The sequence below is a fragment of the Acomys russatus genome, chromosome 11 (assembly GCF_903995435.1).
Source record: "Acomys russatus chromosome 11, mAcoRus1.1, whole genome shotgun sequence".
NCBI lineage: Eukaryota > Metazoa > Chordata > Mammalia > Rodentia > Muridae > Acomys > Acomys russatus.
The window spans coordinates 46845993-46866664 of NC_067147.1; the positions used below are offsets into that span (position 1 = coordinate 46845993).

Sequence of the window (20672 nt, forward strand, 5' to 3'; positions counted from 1 at the left end):
GGTTGGTGTTGTTTGTGATCAGGTTATCCTGTACCAATGGCCTGGCTAGCTAAGGAGCAGCATAAATGAAGGCTAGAAAGGAGTTGAGTATGGCTTCAGATGCAGACAAAGCTCAGATAGGGTGGGGGGGGGGGGCAGGGGAGGAAATCAACCTTTTAAGGCAAAGAAACAGCAGAGGTCAAACATTACATGGAAGCAAGACCCATATTGGTTGCATGGACACATGGGCACAATGGACACAAAGCCTAGGATATGCCCAGGGCTCCTGCTCCATCAAGAAGCCACACAGTACTTCTACTGAACAGCAATGGCAAGATGGGCAGGACATAAACTTGTCATAAAGAAAAATACAAGAAAGAGCATGCCTGACTCCGTTATGCACAAGCCCAAAGGGAAAGCAAGTCTCCGCTGCAGGTTGTAATCCTCAGAAATCTCTAATATCATTTCCAGTTTGAGATAAAAATTCACCTGTGTAATCTATAAGGCCCGTAACCCTCAAGGCAAGCATTTGTTTTCTAACTACCCCTGGCTCAAAAGAACCTTCCAGAAATAACTTATGTTCCTCTTGAGCTATAGCAGTATTAGCAGAAGTGCTAAATAAAAATCGCCAAGAGCCATTCCTCAGGAATATGGACTCCCAACCAGCGATTCCAAATCAGAAAAATGAACATTGGTGCACTGGGGCATTTGCTTTAATTCTTTGATTTTGTTTTGGTTTTGTTTTGTTTTGTTTGTTGAGATGAGTTCTCATGCTGTCACCTTCTTGGCTTGACTGAAACTCAGAACATTCCTGCTATCTCAGCCTCCCAGCCAAGCACCGGGAGTGTGGGGCACGAACCATAACATGCAACTGATACAATCGCTCTGCTCCTAATTAGCTAGTGGAGTGAAGCCCCCATCTTAGAACAGTGAGCCACAGCCTAGGCTTCAGTATCAGGATGCTAGGTGCTCCGTATCCCCCTCGTTCACACACTGTGCACCATGGGAAGTCACCTGTCCTTACCTCGCTCGGCCCTTGGCGCGCCTCTGCAAAGTGAGGGTAGTCGTATCTACTGTGCTTATCTTCCAGGATGGACAGCATGATTTTTTCATTCAAGCTGAGTAGCATAAAGTAACAGGGCTTTGATCTCCCAATGGTTGGAGGGCTCATAGGCCAAGAGCAAGGTACCAACAGTCGCATCTTTGTGAGGTCAAGGGCCCATACTGTTGTTCCTCTCCCGAGGGCTACTTTCCTGGGGACTGCTACTGGCCTTTGCCAGGGCAACACGACTCTCCTTTCTGCCTCTGTCCTTGCATAGCTCTCTCTCTCTCTCTCTCTCTCTCTCTCTCTCTCTCTCTCTCTCTCTCTCTCTCTCTCTCTCATCTCTCATTCATCCATGTGTGTTCTTACCATATAAGGACACAAGTGAATTTTGGGATTCCTTCTGACTGTGTCCTTATCAAATCAGACATACCTCCAAAGCTCCTACTTCAGAGGTCATATTGCCGAGGACATAATGGACATGAATTGGGGGAAGGCATCCCCCTCGTAGGAGCATTACAGGAATTGAGTCATTAATTAAGTGCACATATTATATTAACTTTCAGTAATGTAATGGAGTTAACATAAGCATATGTAAGGTACTTGGCATTATTGTCAGCAGTACGGCGTGTCGCTCACTAGCGAGACTGGCATTCAGCAAATGGTTGTTTGCAGCCACTGGACTCTACTAAACACCATCAGTATTCTGGGGCAGCTGAGGAGGACTAAATATGAAAGTAATTCATACTAATGCGTGGCTCTGCCCCTGGAGCTGTTTCCATGTCCAAAGACACGTGATTCCTACGCGTTTCCTGTCCAAAACGATAGCCAAGGAAGCAAGCTATTAAGCCATGTCAAGAGAGATTTTCAGCTTTGCACTGCTCCTTAGATTTGGGTGGCTGACGGAAAGCCAGCGCTGCCTGGCTGTTTGCACTCATCTCTGATTCCTGCCTTTCTGAGCAGTGGGCTCTACTTTTGTAGCTGGCTGTGCAGGAGACTTGAGCATCTCTTTCTGCCTGACTTCCCTCCATGGACATTGTCAGCTGCCATTGTTCAGATAGCATAATCGAGAAAAGAGAGTGAGAAGGAAGGAAGGAGGGAGGAAGGGAGGGATAGAGGGAAGGAAGAAGAAAAGAAAGAAAAGAGCCTGTAGCCTATGTTAAGGATAAGCCTAGTTATTTAAAGAGATAAGAGTTTGCATGGGCTAGTAAGCTTATGATAGAGTGTTATGGAGCTTCTTAATGTTAAGAAAACAATAATACTAGGCAGATTTGGGCCCAGGGGTCCTGCTCAAACTATGGCACCAGCCAAGGACAATACAGGCCATAAACTTCAAACCCCTACCCAGGTCTAGCCAATGGACAGGACATTCTCCACAGTTGAGTGGAGAGTGGGGTATGACTTTCACACGTACTCTGGTGCCTCATATTTGATCATGTCCCCTGGAGGGGGAGACCTGGTGGCACTCAGAGGAAGGATAGCAGGCTACCAAGAAGAAACTTGATACCCCATGAGCATATAAAGGGGGAGGTAATCCCCCTCAGGCACAGTCATAGGGGAGGGGAGTAGGGGGAAAATGGGAGGGAGGGAAGAATGGGAGGATACAAGGTATGGGATAACCATTGAGATGTAACAAGAATAATTAATAAAAAAAAAAAAGGAAAAAGAAAACAATAATACGTAGTTGTGATAAAGGATCCCATACTTAATAACAATGTCAGTTTTCAAGTCTATGGGGCTACAATTGGCAGAAACAAAAGTTATGGTATATAATTTGGGTCTTTTTCTGGGCAAGTCACTTACAATATAGCACTTTCTTTAAATACAATGGTAGTGAACCACAGCTTCCACTCAGCCACTTGATCACCAGGGTGAACCACTGGGTATTCTCTAGGACACTGTGTTGCTAGGATACTGTGTTGCTAGGAGACCATGCTTCTAAACCCAGCATGTATGGTAGATTACATATATCATTTCTAACTTACAATATTTTCAGCCTATGATGGATTTATCAGGCCATGGTATCAAGTTCAGGGTCAGCTCTTGTATACCAGGTGATTTGGAAGACAGCAAAAGATACTGAGATAAAGGTAAATTACCCTCCTTTGTACACCCCAGGTAGTGGTGTGGCAGCTCGCACACAGCCAGTGCTCACTACCTATGTGGCGCAGCGTCAGATGCAGAGCTGCTTTCAGATGGTTGAGGGGGAAAATGAGAAACTCCTGGAACTTAAGTAAGTCTATGCCCCGAGTTATAATTTTCTTCAGGGCTGTCTTTGTTCCTATTTTTCTTGCTTCTTCTTTCATTACCCATCTTCTCCACGGTCAGATATACAGAATCTGGTTGCTCCCCTGTGACCATGGTTAGGGTATTGCACATGACCAAGGGCTGGGAACAGTGAAAATAACTATTGTCCCTTGCAGGGCCTCCTGACATTTTGAGGCTATAAATAAAATAATCACTGCCACAAAGAACCATTCAGGACCAGTGTCTCTCAGTAGAAGAAGTAGTTGGAAGACATGCACTGGAAAGGTCTTATTTTGTTTTTATTTGTTCATTTGAGGTGGAATCACACACCACACGGCACTGAGTATGTATGCAGGTGAGAGGACAACCTGGGAGCTGGTATTGAACTCATGTTGTCAGGCTTGCTTGCAAAGTGTGCTTACCCACTGAGCCATCTCACCAGCCCTGGTAGAGATTATATCATCAATTACAGCATGAGATTTTAAATAGAGAACAAAACCCTACCCTCCTGAAATACATAAAGTGGGGTGCAAATTGCATATATGCATACAGCATGTACGGCTCTCTCATGGTGTCTAAAGGGCATTGTTTCCAAGACACCCAACCCTCACCTATGCCAAGATTCATGGGTACTCACGTCCCTTATATAAATGATAAAGTATTTGCATATAACCTATGCCTAGCATCCACACACTCTAGATAGACTACTTATAACTAATGTCACATAGATGTCGTATAAATAATCTTTATATTAGAAAATCATGATACGCAAAACACACACACACTGTACCTATTCAGTACACACAGGTTAAAATAATATGGAACCCTCGGGTTAAAGGGTGACGGTGTGCAGTAGTTGGAGGAAAACAGTTGGTAACTTTTACTAGTCTCACGAGGACCCATGCCTCAGATAGGTTCTTTTAAAAAATCAGGCTTAGAAGAATTGTTTCAAACTAGTTGTATATGTTTTGCTTTAGAATCTTGGGTAAGGAAAAAAAAAAAAAAAAAGAATCTTGGGTAAGGTTTTTTTTTGTTTTTTTTTTTTTTAGGAAATTGGGCCACGTACAGAATTGCCAGATCTTTTTTAAATACGGAATTTGCTCAGAGGCTCTTTTCCTTGAATTATCACACCTCCTTTTTAGCCTCCTTGGCTGCAGCTTTTAGGCACCCGAGTTAGAATCCCTATGCGTAGGTCACAATTCCTGCCTCTGGCAACTGAGATGCTCAGGCATTCTGTTCCCCTCACAACAGCACAGCCTTTCTATGCACACATGCTGATGAGCCACCAATCAGGCACAAGGGTCAGAGGTTATTGGAAGGTGAGCCGCCCTTGCACCGCAAAGGCCATCTGCCCACAGCAGCAGACAACTACCTCTTTCTATACTACAGTTTTTCCTTGAATTCCTGTGAGTTGATTGATCTGAACTCTAACACACACATATTCTCTCTCTCTCTCTCTCTCTCACACACACACACACACTGTGTAGCTTACATGCTTAGAGCAAATTCTGGTTTTTAGTAATAAAGTAACTAGTATCAAGTACTATGTAAGATTAAAGACAAGCCACAAAATAAGTAAGTAAACCCACCTTGTATACCTGTACAGGCCCCACATTTTATAAAAAACGTTCTTGATTCCCAGCTATGTGAGTAAACAGGACAGAGCCGTATATCTTGGGATGGACAGGGCTGACTATGTGTGCCTCTTAGTTAGGGCTTCTATTGCTGTGACGAAGCACCATGGCTACAAGCAAGTTGGGGAAGAAAGGGTTTATTCGGCTTACATTTCTGGATCCTAGTCCTTCATTACAGAAAGCCAGGACAGGAACTCAAGCACAGCAGGACCCTGGAGGCAGGAGCTGATGCAGAGGCCATGGAGCAGGGCTGCCTACTTGCTTGCTCCCCATGGCTTGCTCAGCTTGCTTTCTTATAGAACCCAGGACCACCAGCCCAGGGCTGGGCCCTCTCCCACCAATAACTACTTAAAAATATAGCCAGATTTTATGAAGGCATTTTCTCAATTAAGGTCCCCTCCCTTCAAATAACTCTAGTTGGTGTACCAAGTTGACATAAGACTAGCCAACAAAGCTAGAGGCAAAGGACAGCACAGCAAAGGCATGGGGGCACACACCTTTAATCTCAGCACTCAGAAAGGCAGAGGCAGGCGGATCTCTGTGAGTTTGAGGCCTGACATGTCTAAGAGTGATTTTAATGACAGAGAAACCTTGTCTCCTGTCTCAAACCACCACCACTCCTGAAAAAAGACTAGCCACAATGTGTGATAGCAAAAAGAAGAAAATAAATTCATTCACTCTCACTCATCATAGAAGCAGCCAACCTTCTGATAGTGGTACACTGTTCTCTGAACACCCTGGCTTTGTCATATGGGTTTGAGTTCTGGTATCCATTTTGGTGTCATAGCAGACTCTCAAGCCAAGTTGTGTGGCTGCAGCTGTTCCTGGCGTGGAAGCCTCTTTTATTGTTCTAAAAGTAAATTTGATTATTAGTTATTTCCATACAATGTAAGTATTTATAGATTCAGTCGCAAGACCTTTACAGGCAACCTGTACATCCAGGTTAAAGGAAATAGAAAGATGCATGTCACACACAGGGTGTCTTCCTTGCATATGGCAACCCAGGAGGGCCCAAGATCGATACCTCCTTAAGGTTATAGTCTTCCAGTAAGAAGTTTTATTTATTTGACAGCTGCTTTTTCTGAGACTGTGTGGCCCTCTGGACAGATGGCAATTCTGGGAGCATGATTAGTTATCACAAAGGGGTGTTAGTGGCATAGGGCACAGACGGTGATATGCATTGGATGGTGAGCAGAGTGGGCCTGGCAGAGGGCCACTCAAATCAAAATCCTAATAGGAGTGAGGAGTAAGGAATACCCCGCCCCCACCCCAGAGTGAGGCCTACTGTGACACAAGGGAAGGTGACAGGGATCCTGGCGCCAGTGGCCTCTCCTGGGAGGTCCCTAGCAAGTCTTACACCATGGAACCAAAGACCCTTTGACAGGCCAGAAATTCCTGTCCTCTTTCGTTGGCTACAGTGCCAGGCTTGAATGGGTGCTCCTTAAAGACTGCCATCTTGGTGGCTTCCCAGGCACTTGCTTCCTAATATGTCCCTGCTTGTTCTGAAGGGGCTTGTGGTTCCATGTGGGAGAAGGATGGGAATTTAAAAACGTGTGTGTGTGTGTGTGTGTGTGTGTGTGTGTGTGTGTGTGTAATAAGTGCCCAGCAATAGAATAGGAGGAATGGATGTGTTTGCTAGGAGCCCCATGCATCTTGACCAGAGGTATTTGACAAGAGCCTTTGAATGAGGTATGAGGTGGTCATTAAATTGTTAGAAGACATACTCATCTTAGAAGCCTTTCCCTCATGATCGCATTTCAAAATGCCAGGGAGATGTTTCTGCGTTGTCCAGTTTCAGAGAAACCTGCTCTGGGCTGAGATGTGCCCAACAGGCTCCTTCCTGCAGTTGGCAGGCCCATGTTTGCCACTGTTCCTTTCCACCTCTGCATTGTTATCTTTCAATCTTTCATTGCAGGCAGCTTCCCCCTCCCCAACCCCCCCCCCCCCCCCGCACCCCGCCTTTGTCAGCCTTGGAGCTGGAAGGCGTTCAGAGATGCACATTTCCAGGGAGTGAGCTGCCCATGTTGTTTGGTTGTGTTTAGATACACCGTTCCCGCTCAATCAGCTTGAAAACATGTAGAAGATTCTCGTCTTTGCTGCATGGTTTTCCTAGAGGAAAAACAGGCTCTTAACAGCAGGATGGATACCGTGAGCACTGTGGTAGGAAGTTAGCAACTGAAAACTTAGCAACCCGCCAGGCGGTGTGGGGACAGGAAATGCTTCCCTTGCGTTGGGAAGCTATCAAGTGGAATATCGGCTGTGATGAACACAGGAAAATAGAATGGGGGGGGGGGTAGAAGCAGCTGCGTCTTCTTCATAATGTGCTGCCCAAGACATTGTAGGATTTCCCCTGGAGATTGTGTATTGACTTAAGGTGGCCATGTTTTGTGAGAAATTATCTATCTCAGTTCAGAATAAGTTAGGATATCTCAAAAGGAATAAATTTGTGTGCTTGGAACTTTTTTATTAAAGTGTGTGAATGTTTGCTTGCATGTCAGTATGTGCTTAGTGTGTGTGCCTGGTGCCTATAGAGGCCAGATGAGGGCACCAGATCCCCTGAAAGTGGAGTTAAAGATAGTTGTGTGCCACCATGTGGATGCTGGGATTCAAACCTGGGTCCTTTGCAAGAGCAGCCAGTGCTCTTAAGCTCTGGGCCAAAGAGTTTGCCCTATTCCTCTTGACTTGTTAGAAAATGTTATTAATGTTTTCCAAACCAGCAATAAAGCAGTCCAGTGCCTTTCCCCCTGCCCAGGCATATTAGCCACCTTTGTCACCACAATGCTTTTATTTTTTCTTTCTTTCTAGTCTGATGCCAACGCAAGTTACTTGAGAGCAGCTCGGGCAGGACACCTGGAAAAGGCCCTTGACTATATCAAAAATGGAGTGGACATCAACATCTGCAACCAGGTCAGATGTGGTTATCGCTGTTGCTCAGTGTTTCAGTGAAGACACTCAGATGCCTTAATGCTTTTTGTTAACTATCAGGGACATTTCCCCCATCTGTCAGGAGGTTGGTTGTGTTGTTAAATTTTGGTGGCCCAATTTTGTCATATTAGTCTCTGTCAAACAGATGCCAGGAAACACAGGAGTATAGTGCCTGTTGACCCATAATACTCAGTTGATAATGAACCACCCTCCCTAGTTTTCATATTTTATTTCTGCTCCACATTCCCATGCTGTGCACACAGTCGGGGGACAGTGGTAGGGCATTATCCGAGGAGCAGGTGGTGGGCTGTGGACTGTGGAGAACTCTGGTTTCAGTCCATATTCCTTTCACTTTCCATCAGAACGGGTTGAATGCACTCCACCTTGCTTCTAAAGAAGGCCACGTGGAAGTGGTGTCCGAGCTGCTACAGAGGGAAGCCAACGTCGATGCAGCCACCAAGGTCAGTGCCATGGGCTTTTGGTGTCACTTGTCTAGTTCGGTAAAGGGTCAGCCCTCGGGTAAGGAGAAGGGTGCCGTCGGCTCCATCATCTCTGCATCACGAAGGCTCTGAACAGGCTGTGAGCTCATGTGTCTCACCTCTCGTTTCACAGAAAGGAAACACGGCCTTACACATCGCGTCTTTGGCCGGGCAAGCGGAAGTGGTCAAGGTCTTGGTTACGAATGGAGCAAATGTCAACGCACAGTCTCAGGTGAGCTTACAGCTGTATTGTAAAGGACTTTGGCCATTTTCACAAAGAACACCTCTGCGTTTGCCTGACTTACATATCAGCTAAGGGAACATCACTTGCAAGCTTGGTTTGTTGTTGTTGTTGTTGTTTTTTTTTTTTTTTTTTTCCCACTTCATGTAGTTATCACAGTTCACTGAGTTTATATGTATCTTCATTGACAATTTGTGTTGCTGAGAGATAGAATTTTCAGCCATGATTGACAGGTCCGCCTACAGAAGCCTGTGACTGGCCGTCACACACAGATGTTCAGCAGATATTTGACATGGGGTCCTTTATACTGTTTTGTAATCCCATCTAGCCAGGGTCCAGTCTCAGCCTTGCTGGTTTTACATGAAAAATGAAGGAAAATATAAGCAAGAAAAAAAAATCATCTGGATTTTCAGAGTATATGGTACTTTATTAGGAAAGTACCTAGGGAAAAACTGTTTAATTCCTCTTTACTAAGAAAGGCAGCATTGCCGTTTTCTGAAACAAAACAAAATACAAAACAAAAACCAGAAAATGTAAAAGTCCCCTACCTTTAAAACGTTTAGACTATTTGTGCTGAACATAAGTGTCCCTGTCATCTCTGTAGACACGCATCTGAGAGCCAGAGAGAGTACCACAGACAACCTTCCATCTTAATGTTACTCTCGGAACCTAAAAGAATTAGCTTTTCTACTTTACTGGTTTAAAATGGCAGGTACAAAAAAAAAAAAATGGCAGGTACTCATCATCTAATCACTGACATTCGTACAATCTCCATCAGAAATTGTGTGGCAAAGCAAATGTCTTGCAAGGCGGCAGCATCCGGCGGAGGACAGCCTCTTTTGCCCTGCTTCTAGTTGCAGGGCAACTGTCGCTTGTCAGTGGTTCCACCCCGGTAAAGGGCATTGAACATACTGAACAGAGCTGTAATCTTGCCAAAGATCCAGGATGTAGAGAAGTCAGGGAAGGTGACATCAGAGAATTCGAGGGGGGGGGGGAGGAAACCCTGCCTTCACTGAGAGGATGGCATTTCCCAGAAGCCTTGGGAGCAGAAGTCAGGGAAGAATTAAGTTGGGTTTCTGATGGGTGTTTTATGTGAGAATAGTCTGAAAAATCAAAAGATTAGGTGGGGAAAAAAAGTGAGTTTTGAGTTCTCAAGTGGTTTTTGTTTTTTTGTTTTTTGTTTTTTTGTTTTTTTCAAGTTTAATGCTGTGCAACATAGAAAGCCATGAGGAAAGCTAAGGTGTCATCATTTTATTGGGAAAGATTGACTTTGTCATTTTTTTCCCTCCACAAAAATCCCAGTTCATTAAGTTTTAGGGGATTAAACTCAAAGTCCTGTGCATACCAGACAGATGTGCTGCAGATAACCACAGCCCAGCCCTTTCATTCAGTCTTGTTGTGTTCCGAAAACCCCTCACAATCACTACAGCCTGTTAGACAATTCACATGAGCTTACTTCTACAAATCTCTCTTTGAGCTTTGAGAGAAAGCCTCAACACACTTTAAAGAAAAAAAATTTAAAGCCAGATGGTGGTGGCAGACACATTTAGTCCCAGCACTCAGGGGGCAGAGGCAGACAGATCTCTGTTGAGTTCCTGGTCAGCCCGGTCTACAGAGTGAGTTCCAGGACAGCCAAGGCTACACAGAGAAACCCTGTCTCAGAAAAAACAAACCAGGAGGGAGGGAAGAATGGGAGGATACAAGGGATGGGATAACCATTGAGATGTAACAAGAATAAATTAATAAAAAATTAAAAAGAAAAAACAAACCAATACAAATTTATTATTTGTTATTATTTATTACACTTATTTATTATGTTTGTGTGTGTTTGCCTTCTGATGGAGGCCAGAGGGCAACTTGGGGGAGTCAGATCTCTCCTTCCACCATGTGGGCCCTGAACTCTGTGATCATCAGGCTTGGAACTGAGTCATCCCAACAACCCAAAGCATACTATTTTTTCAATTAGTTACTCTAAGGCCCTTTTGTGTCTGTGTTAAGTGTACATGGCTCATTGTCCCTGGGTATCTTTGGCTGGTGCATCTCTGCTACTTGGGATGTCTGCAGAATTACAGTCATTTACGGCATCCCTGTGAGATGCCCTGGTGACTGTCAGTGTCGGGGAAGTAAACACACTTAGCGCCCAACTGCAGGGTTCTCCTTTCTCGTTCCTTGGCCTTAGACTTCTGTTACATTGCCTGTGAGAGTTCACTTTGAATAGTAATGCTTTTCCAGCAAGGAATGATATAAAAAATAAAGTTTAGAAAATAAACATTCAGATATTAACTAGCTTGTAGTTACAAACGAAAAATGTATGCTTAAAAATTTTCTAGTTGCATTTATTTTTGTAAGGGAGGGGTAATGTGTGAGCTAGGGCACACATGTGGAAGTCAGATGACAACTTTCAAAATCTGCTCTTTCCTCCCACCAAGTGGGTTCCTAGGCTCCAACTCAGGAGGTCAGGATCAACAGCAAACACGTTTAACTGCTGAGCCATTTCAATGGCCTGCATCATACTTTCAAGCTGTTTCTCTGTCCCCTCCCCCCACAAATATTGCTATAATTTTGTCTCCTGAAAAAATAACTAGCAGTGAGCAGCAAGCTATGAGATAGTAGAGGAAGCTTTTACTCCATTTCCAATTAGAACATCTCCCTCAAATCTTGTACACATTCCCGATTATGTCCAAGGGCAGCCATAGCTATAAGCCCTGCCTGCGCAGTAAGTGGAGAAACTGTGGTCAAGCTGGATGAAGCCCAAATCCGTGATAATCTGAATTGACCTGCATTCCATACCAATGATGCCATGAAGGAAAGAACACAGCCTGTGACTCCACTGTCCTTGCAGCTGTGTTCGGGGATCCCTGTCACACACTGCACGGCACAGGACTTCCTCCTCTGCTTGTAAGCCTGGCCACGTGTGCCGCCATCTCACACGCTGCCTATGACTAGAAGGAACAGTGAGGTGATCGTGCTGCAGAAGAAGCAGTCTGTGTGACAGCTCTCTGTGGCAACTCTTAAGCAGGGACTTTACAGAGACCAAAAGGCAATGATGCCATGAAAGAAGAAGACAAAGTTCAAGCTGCAACTGTAGCTCAGTGAGTGTTTGCATGCATGGTGCCCTGTGGTCCATGCCAGCATCACATAAACTGTGCATGGCAGTGCATGGTTCTAATCCCAGAATTTGGGAAGTAAAAACAAAAGGATCAGAAGTTCAAGGTTATCTTCAGCTACATAGCAAGTGCAAGGCTAGCCTGGGCTACATAAGACTCTGTCTTAAAAAGAAATCATTTCCTTAAACGGGGATTTTCTTCATGCGCTGACACATGAAACATGGAACTGTTCCCATTCAAGAAAGACAGGCCAGGCATGGTGGTGCACACCTGTAATCCCAGCACTCAGGAAAGCAGAGGCAGGTGGATCTCTGTGAGTTTGAGGCCAGAGGCCAGCCTGGTCTACAAAGCAAGTCTAGAACAGCCAGGGCTACAAAGAGAAAAGCCCATCTCAAAAACAAACAGGAAGAGAGAGAGAGAGAGAGAGAGAGAGAGAGAGAGAGAGAGAGAGAGAGAGAGAGAGTGTCCAGGTGTACAAAAGCATAGCCACAATCTCAGCACTTGAGAGGCTGAGCAGATGACTTCTAGATTGAGGAGGAAGAGGAGGTGGCGGATGGTAGGTCTCTAAGTGAAAGTTCAGCTATGAACTGTTTCTTAAAATGTATGAAATAGTGAAATGAGCACTGGTGAGAAAAGTCAATGGTAAAGGCACCCGCTGCAGAGGCTGATGACCTCAGGTCAACCTCCAGGACCCTCGGGGTGGAAGGAGAGGACTTGACTCTTACAGGCTGACCCCCAACTTTTATAATGTGTGCACACAGCAACAACAACAACAGAATACATCTTTCCTAAAAAATCTTTAAAATGAAATAGTTGGGAATCCCGCCCCCGCCCCCCCCCCCCCCCGCCTTGAATTGTAGTAAAATTGACATAACCCCACATTGGAATTTTGTTCTTGCGCACTTGGGCACAATAACTACAAGTGTGTGTGTGTGTGTGTGTGGGTGGGTGTTGTTTGTTTGTTTGTTTTTACTTTATTTTGGTTGTGAGCCTAGCTTTTCCTGACTGAGCCATCTCTCCAGCCCTAGGTTTTTTACTTTACATGAGCTTTAGTCATTGTCTTGATCTCCAGTCTTAACAGTTATTCGACTCTTCCTTGAATAACTTTACATTCCCATAACCTCTTTGCTCTTTGCTCTTAGGAAAAGAAATTGGGCCGGGGAGTCGGCTCATCAGAGAAAAAGTTGGGATTCTTAGCACCCACATAAAAGGTGGGCCTGGCAGCCCACCTGGAATCCCAGCACACAGGAGGGGTGGCATCGAGTCCCCAGAGCAAGCCAGTTAACTGGAGTACCCTCAGCACACACACACAAACGTACCATTGGCTAATTGAATCACGATTATAAAGAACTCATTCTTTTTTCTAAGACAAAATAACTGCCTAGTAAAATAGCTGGCTTCCTTCTCTCTCATCCTTGTCTACATCCGGAGGCATAGCTGACTGTGTTCATCCAGACAGGGTCTATCTCTGGTAGTATTTTGGCTACGAATATATTTTGAATGAATAAGTTTTCTTGCATGTGGTAACAAAGGCAAAACACCTCAAGTCAAATATACTGGGTACCCTTGGGGGTTTACCCCACATTCAGATGGCCCCTGTGTTAGAGGAGCCAGATTCTCACAGTCAGACAGGTCTGGTCTGACTTTTGACCTTTAGTCTGACTTTCACAGTGTCCAGCAAAATACTTCGCAGTGTGTAGTAGTTAAGTCGTTGGTCATGATGAAGACTGCATAAGAAGTGAAGTTTCTGTCAGTGAAAGAAATGTCCCTCAGACAGGGTTTTGATTTTTTTGTTTGGTTGGTTGGTTGTTTTGTTTTGTTTTGTTTTAAAGCTCTGCCAGGTTGGGTGTGATGGAGCATGCCTTCATCCTTTCTGCAAAATTATCAGTCTGCAGATTTGCATGTGTATAATAGCCCCACTGCAAACACTGAGAGCAGAAGGTATTGGAGATAGTAGATAAAAATCAGACTTTAAATAGCACAATGACTGCATCTTAAGCAGCCTGTCCCCTAGGGACTTACACCTATTGTTGCCACCACAGAGAAGGAAATGTAAATGGAGCTCCAGTATGCTCCTGTTTTACCAGCTTTGTTTTGAAATTTTTCTCAGTTTTGAAACGAATATGAAAATGGAGAAGGAACATCTTTCTCCAATCTGGCCATCCCCTGAGTCCAAGTGTCTTTTTCACCAACAAGTGTGAAAGCTGGAGGCTAACCCTTATGTCTCTGGGCTTAAATCTTAGTGGCATGATTTTTAGTCAGTCTCTTTAAAATATTTTTTAGATTATTTACTAATTTATATATATAATATATCAAAATATATACCATATAACATATTATATATGATATAATATACAATATATAATATTACTTATATATAAAATTATATGAATTGGAGTTATTTGGGTTAAAGGAGCAAAAATGAACTTAAGCAAAAGAAATTTCCAAAGGGTTTATTGGCTTTGGGTTGGGGCTGAGAACAGAAGGCTAAAGAGGAGACAGAGGAGGGCTGGAGAACCTAACCACAGCTGAAGAGTAAGAGGTCCCTTTGATACCATGCCTTTAGGTTGGGGATGGGAACCCGGGAGAACACGGTTCAGGAGAGAAAACTAGAAAGCAAACAAAGACAGCTTGTCCACGTGTCTACTCCGTGGTCAACCAGAAGCAGGCCCATCTATGTCAGTGTCCAGCCAACACAAGTCCCGCCTCCAGGGCACAGAAGAGTGATTCACCAAGACAAGATAACCAAGACATTGTCAGATGAGGGAGAAACGGACCTGGGGGCTCATGACCATCACTATAGCAAACTAAAACACATATATACCAAATGCTCACTTTGAAATCAAAATGCACATTGGGTGAGACAGTTTACGTTACTTTGATGGCATGCGTGAGAAAAACAGAGAAGTTTAGTTGGGCTCATGGTTGCTTGAGTATTGTTTAGGAACCCTGAGACTAGACAAAACCTCATGGCAGATCATGTGGGGTTGAACCCAGCTGCTCACCTCAAGATGGCTACAAAGCAGAAGGAAATTAGAAAGGACCAAAGCCAGCCCTTCCAATGATCTGCTTCCGCTCACCAGACCCTATACTTTCCACCATTTCCCAAGAATGCCTTCAAATGCGAGACTGTAATGGGGTCATCTGTTGATTACATTAGAGCTCTCCTGAGCGTCTAAATAGGAACCAAGTCTTCCATCATAATCCTTGAAGGGACATTTGGTATTGACACTGTAACATCCTTGTGAGGGAGGCAGGGAGGCACAAAAAATGTTTTATCAGCATGGAAAGCAGAAAGCTCGATAAGCCCCTTCAGGGCACATACCAAGTGATCTCGTGTATATGATATGTCCAAACTAAACAAAGCCATAGAAACAGAACAGAGATGAGTGGTTCCCAAGGTTACAGAAAAAAAAAGGCAGATGCTGAAAATTGGTACCAACATGTGCAGGATGAGGGGTGAGCAGAGCTGCGTCCTGCAGTGAGTCTTGCCTGGCAAGGCTATCATCCCATTTCTGTGAGTACACAGGCCCCACTGAACTGCATATTTTAGAAGAATGAGTTTTATGGAAGGAAAACCAAGTGTCAACAAACAAATATTTTTTGGAATCAGAAAGTGAACAAGAGTGTGTCTTTTGGAAAAGACCAGCTTCTCAGGTATTAGTGCTAAGATAGACAAGTTCTCAACAAAAGAGGGAGCAAGGCACAGTGGGATTGCACATGTGTGACCCCAACACTCAGGGGGCAGAGATCAGTAGTCTAAGGCTAGCCTTGGCTATGTATTAGATTCTAGGCCAACCTAGGGTACATGAGCCCTTGCTCAGAAAGAAAGAAAGAAAGAAAGAAAGAAAGAAAGAAAGAAAGAAAGAAAGAAAGAAAGAAAGAAAGAAAAATAGCAAGTTGTGGTAGGAAGCAGTTCTACTCAGCCATACTATTTTGCATGTGAGCCCTCCCTTTCTTTGATCTGTGAAATCACATCTGGCATATATTTGAAGTAATTTGAGGTTAAAATAATTTCCTTCCCAAGCTGGAACTATTTGAAAAACACACTTTCATATGAAAATAGTACGTCTTTATTTGCAGTCGGTGATTGACGCTTGGAAGATGACAGCTGAATGCATCCTTCTCTGTATCTGTAGCAGCTGGCAAAATATTCTATTCATGGTGGTACCTCAACACCGTTGAGGATAACCTGAGTACGCGTGTTTACCTACAGTGCATAGATTGCTGTAAGTTGCTTTAAGACAACTGACAAGGAATAGTATGTCCTCGTGTGACGAGGGGCCTAATTGTAATTATGACCATGAATCACCCTCAGCATCGTGGATGTGGTTTGGGCTCCTGGGCTCCGTTCTCTGATGACTGTGAATGCTTACAATGAAGTCATTTTAGGTGAGCACTGCTCAGAGGGTCTGTGCTCAGGAGCAGCTTGGCAAACTCTTCTTGTCTCTTCTTTTGCAGAATGGCTTCACGCCGTTGTATATGGCGGCCCAGGAGAACCACCTGGAAGTCGTCAGGTTTCTTCTAGACAACGGTGCCAGCCAAAGCCTGGCCACAGAGGTGAGGAACTCCCTGTTCTTCCATAGTTGAGTTTATGTGTTCAAAAGGCTTTTATTTTTTAATCTTTTTTTAAATTCTAATTTCATTTTACATCCCGATTGCAACTCCATTCCCACCTCTCCTCCCATTCCCATCCTCCCACCCACTCCCACCCCTAGGTACCAACCCACCTGGCACATCAAGTCACATCAAGACTAAGTGCCTCCTCTTGCACTGAGGCAAGACAAGGCAGCCCTGCTAGAGAAATGGGATTCAGAAGGAGGAAACAGTGCCCAAGTCAAGAACAGCTTTCCCCGCCCACCCACCCCCCCCACCCCACCTGCCCCCGCCTCTTGAGGACCAAGCAGCCCATCAGCTTTGTTAGCCCTATAGTACGGGATAACCAATCTACAAAAACCACAGACCCAAAGAAACTAAGCAACAAGGAGGATTCAAGGGAGGATTCCTGAATCCCACTAAGAAGGGGGAGTAAAATAGACACACACAGGGAAGGGGGGGGGGGCAGAGGGAACTAGGTAAGAGGGGGTGGAGAGGGAAATGGGGGGTGGGGGGAGAAGTCAGCTGTGGAGAGAGCGGGGATAGGGGGTGAGAGGGCTGAGTAAGAGAAGCAAAATTGGTGTTGGGGCATCTCTAGGACAAAGATGGAGACTTGACCTGGGAGGGGCAGGCTCCTGGGAAGATATAGGAGTGACATTAGCTGAGACTTCTAGCATCAGGGGATACTGAGACTGAAGTGGCCACATCCTGTAGCCAGGCAGGACTTCCAGTGGATGCAGGGGACACCAACCCACCCACAAAAGGCTTTTTGTAAGCCGACAACTAAGAGTTTTCTCACTAGGATTTCAGCGGCCGTTGGCTATTTAACGTGTTGACTCTTTTATGAGATGCCCTAGAAACTCTATTTTAGTCTTGGAGAATTCTCTCACTGCGCAGATATTCTTTATCTGCTCAAGTGCCTGGACTACCCTATAATTAAGCTATCATTATGATTTTTAACTTATTTTATTAATAATAATTTTTGCTTCTTAATAATCTTGCCTCCAAGGCAACCATTGTTTTGAAATATCATTTTAATGAATATTAACTGTAAGTGTAGGTTTTTTTTCAGATTAGTGTCAGGCTAATTACAATAATTGAATGAATGTATATGTATACATATATATAGTTATCTAATTATATTTAATCTATACTTCCAAATAAAACTATTATACATGTTTAGCTACCAAATAACAGCAGTATTTGTCAAGGGTGGGTAGAAAAATTACTTAAAAAATAAAAAGTGATTTCAGCCTTTGCTACTGTCTTAGGAAATGTAGGGTTTTGATCTGTCTGTGGGCACTGTCACCACTGAGTAAGCATTGCCACTCAATCTGTTGCTGATAGTAAAGAGCTGATACTTGCAGAATCTTCATTTTTAATTCAATGATGAATGCTAGGAGATAGGGTCTCGCTAACCACAAAGCCACCTCTCTGGCCAGGAGGCTGGTGTGGCTGCTAAGTGGCACAGGAAGGAAAGGTAAGAGGCTAGGTGGTTCCTCACCCAGCCTTTGAGATTATTATGCCTTCCTGAAACCCCAGCAAATGAGTGAAGAGAAAGACAGACAATGACCAATGGGATGTGAAGTTTAACCAGGTGAAGAAGAAAATCTTTGGGCCCTGAGTTTAAAGGAGAAAACATTGTGGGGTGGGGTGGGGGGAACAGTTTTCTTCTAACATTGTTGACATTGATAAGCAGTGTGACACATATGCTGAGCACCCACAGCTCCCCCCCACAAACGTAATACTTTTGTCATTTGCCAGTAAGACTTTATACAACAGATACATTAGAGTATATGAAAATAGTATGCAGGGCTGTTAGTGTAATTAGTACTAACAGTTTCCAAACACTGAACAGTGCCTAAGCATGGACCAACGGAGCACCCATCAGTAAATATTGGTGTGCCTATCTAACAGTGTGCTACCCAGCATGATGGAAAATGGACAATACTGCACGTACTGAAGAAGCAATATGTCCAAAGCACATTTTTATCACTGCCTCCCTCCTCACGTCATGTCCTTCCATACTGTTGAGGATGTCATCCTAAGAACTTATTGTCTGAGAATCTTCCTCAATCCAGTTAAGAAATGGTTGTGGAGAACTGAAGAGATGGCTGAGTAGGTTACTATCACTGGCTGCTCTTTCAGAGGACCCAGGTAGTGTTCCCAGCACCCACAGGGTGACTCACAGTATCTGTAACTCCAGTTTCAGGGGATCTGATGCCCTCTGCTGGCTTTTGCGAGCACAGCATGCAAGATGTTTCATACTGCGTATGTGCAAACAAAGCAGGCAATATACATACAATAAAAATAAATATACCCTTAAACAACAACAACAAAGGGGTAGCAATTATTATATTTTAGTAATTTAACTCTGTCTTAGTTTCTTTTTCTTTTTTTCTCTCTGGGATAAAGATCATGGCCAAAAGCAAAGTGGAGAAGAGAGGGTTTATTTCAGAGTCAGGGCAGGAACTTGGCGGCCTGAACTGAATTAGGGGCCATTAAAAAAAAGCCGATAACTGGCTTACTCCCCAGGGCCTGCTCAGCCTACTTTCTTATACAACCCACCTTCCCCAGAGTGGCACCACCTACCGTAGGCTGGACCCTCTCATATCAATCATTAATCAAGAAAATACTCTCACAGACCAAAAGCTGCTGAGTATAGCAATTAACAACCCAGAGCAAGCAGGATGGCTGGATCCTTAATTGGCTTATGCTGGAAGCGTGTTCTTATCAGTGCTAATCGGATTATCTGCTGTAGGCTTTCTAGTGCAAAGTACTTCCTGTTGCATGGGCCCTAACACTTTACAGTTTGTACCAGCAAAGAGAAGACAGAGCTGTTTGTTATGACTCAAAACAGACCTAGGCTGCCAGTCCTACTCTTATCCTGCTTCAAGGTTTTGTATGTGGGGGGGGGGGGGGGGTTGAAAGATTTGTTTATGTATTATGTATACAGTGTTCTGCCTGCATATACACCTGCACACCAGAAGAGGGCATCAGATCACATTATAGATGGTTGTGAGCCACCATGTGGGTGCTGGGAATTGAACTCAGGACCTTTGAAAGAGCAGTCAGTGCTCTTAACCTCTGAGCCATCTCTCCAGCCCCTTGCTTCAAGGTTTTTAAGTGAGGTGCAAAGATGACTCTTTCTATGGTTTTTCTGTTATCACTCTCATCTTCAAAAATGCATAGGGTTCCTAGATTGAGAGCCTCAGCGGTAGGGTGTCTGTCTGGCATACACTGAGCCTCAAGTTTAACCCACCTGTACTGTTTCAGTCACAAAACACAATGAAAAGAGAAGCTCTTAATCGGGGAAGCAGAGGCAGGCAGATGGCTGTGAGTTCAAGGCCAGCCTGATGTACAAAGTGAGTCCAGGAGAGCCAAGGCTACACAGAGAAACCCTGTATCGAAAACCAAAAACAGAACAAGAAAGAAAGAAAGAAAGCTCTTAAATTTTCTCTAGAGATAACTCTTATTTCGTTCATCATATCTCTGTACCAATGAGAACATTTGGATGTTTTTCTTTATGAAAATGAATGCTGCACTGACATTCATGTATATAAGAAGCAATCCTTTTTAATTATATTCTGGTGTAATCTACACTCCATGTGCATAAGGGTGAGGCTGTGGTTTCGTCTTTCTGACATCTTGGTTCTATCCTGCTTGTTTGTTATCTCGCTAAAAAAAAAAAAAGGATAGGAGCATCCTTTCCTTTTTTATTTCCTTGGATAGTAGTAGAGTTGAGAGAATCAGGTAGCCACATCCTACAGAAGGGAGCACAGGTAGAAACTGAATACAGAGAGGAGAGGTCACCGCAGGAAGGAAGCTGTCCTCGAGAAATCCCTGCACACGCCCACAGATGGTGGGAAAGTCGTGGATGGGAGCCACACGGGGGACAAGCTGAGCAGGATTGCTCCTGAAAGTCTTTGATGCTTTGCACATTCTTGACTACGAAGTGGCAGTTTGTATTCAGTGAGGCAATGATGGTAGCATTTACCAGTTTTCTAGCAAAGGAGTGAACGATGAACATCTTTGGAAAATCAACAAAAGCCAAGGACATAGTTCCCTCCTCGGCCTCACTGATGCTCTACGGACGTGTTTGTACCAGAGGACTACAGAAGTAACCATGACTACAGGAAAAATGATGAGAAACTTGCCCATCCGTTCATTAGTAAAAAAACATTTTTAGTGTTCCGTTGGGTATATAGAAACGAAGTCACGATAGAAGTGCCGTGTGAGCCACTCTTGGGTGTTTTGTCCTGTGTTGGTTTTCTCCAATCAGCCACACAGCACCAGACATGATTTAATGAACCTCTGTGGAATCCATAACTGTCTCTGCTTGGTCGTGTTCCGGGGAACTTCAGGGTGAACACACAACATGCAGAGCATACATGTTACATCCGGGTATATTCTGAAATTCCG

The 20672-nt window shown here is 44.2% G+C and overlaps 1 protein-coding gene across 1 annotated transcript in view; it reads left to right on the plus strand.

Moving 5' to 3' along the window:
• The window catches only part of Ank3 (ankyrin 3), a 307445-nt gene that overhangs the window by 90094 nt on the left and 196679 nt on the right, over positions 1-20672 (plus strand). The window contains exons 2-5 of the mRNA XM_051153191.1: positions 7708-7809; positions 8190-8288; positions 8440-8538; positions 16116-16214. Coding sequence (XP_051009148.1) covers positions 7708-7809; positions 8190-8288; positions 8440-8538; positions 16116-16214 — 399 coding nt within the window. The remainder of the gene's footprint in view (positions 1-7707; positions 7810-8189; positions 8289-8439; positions 8539-16115; positions 16215-20672) is intronic.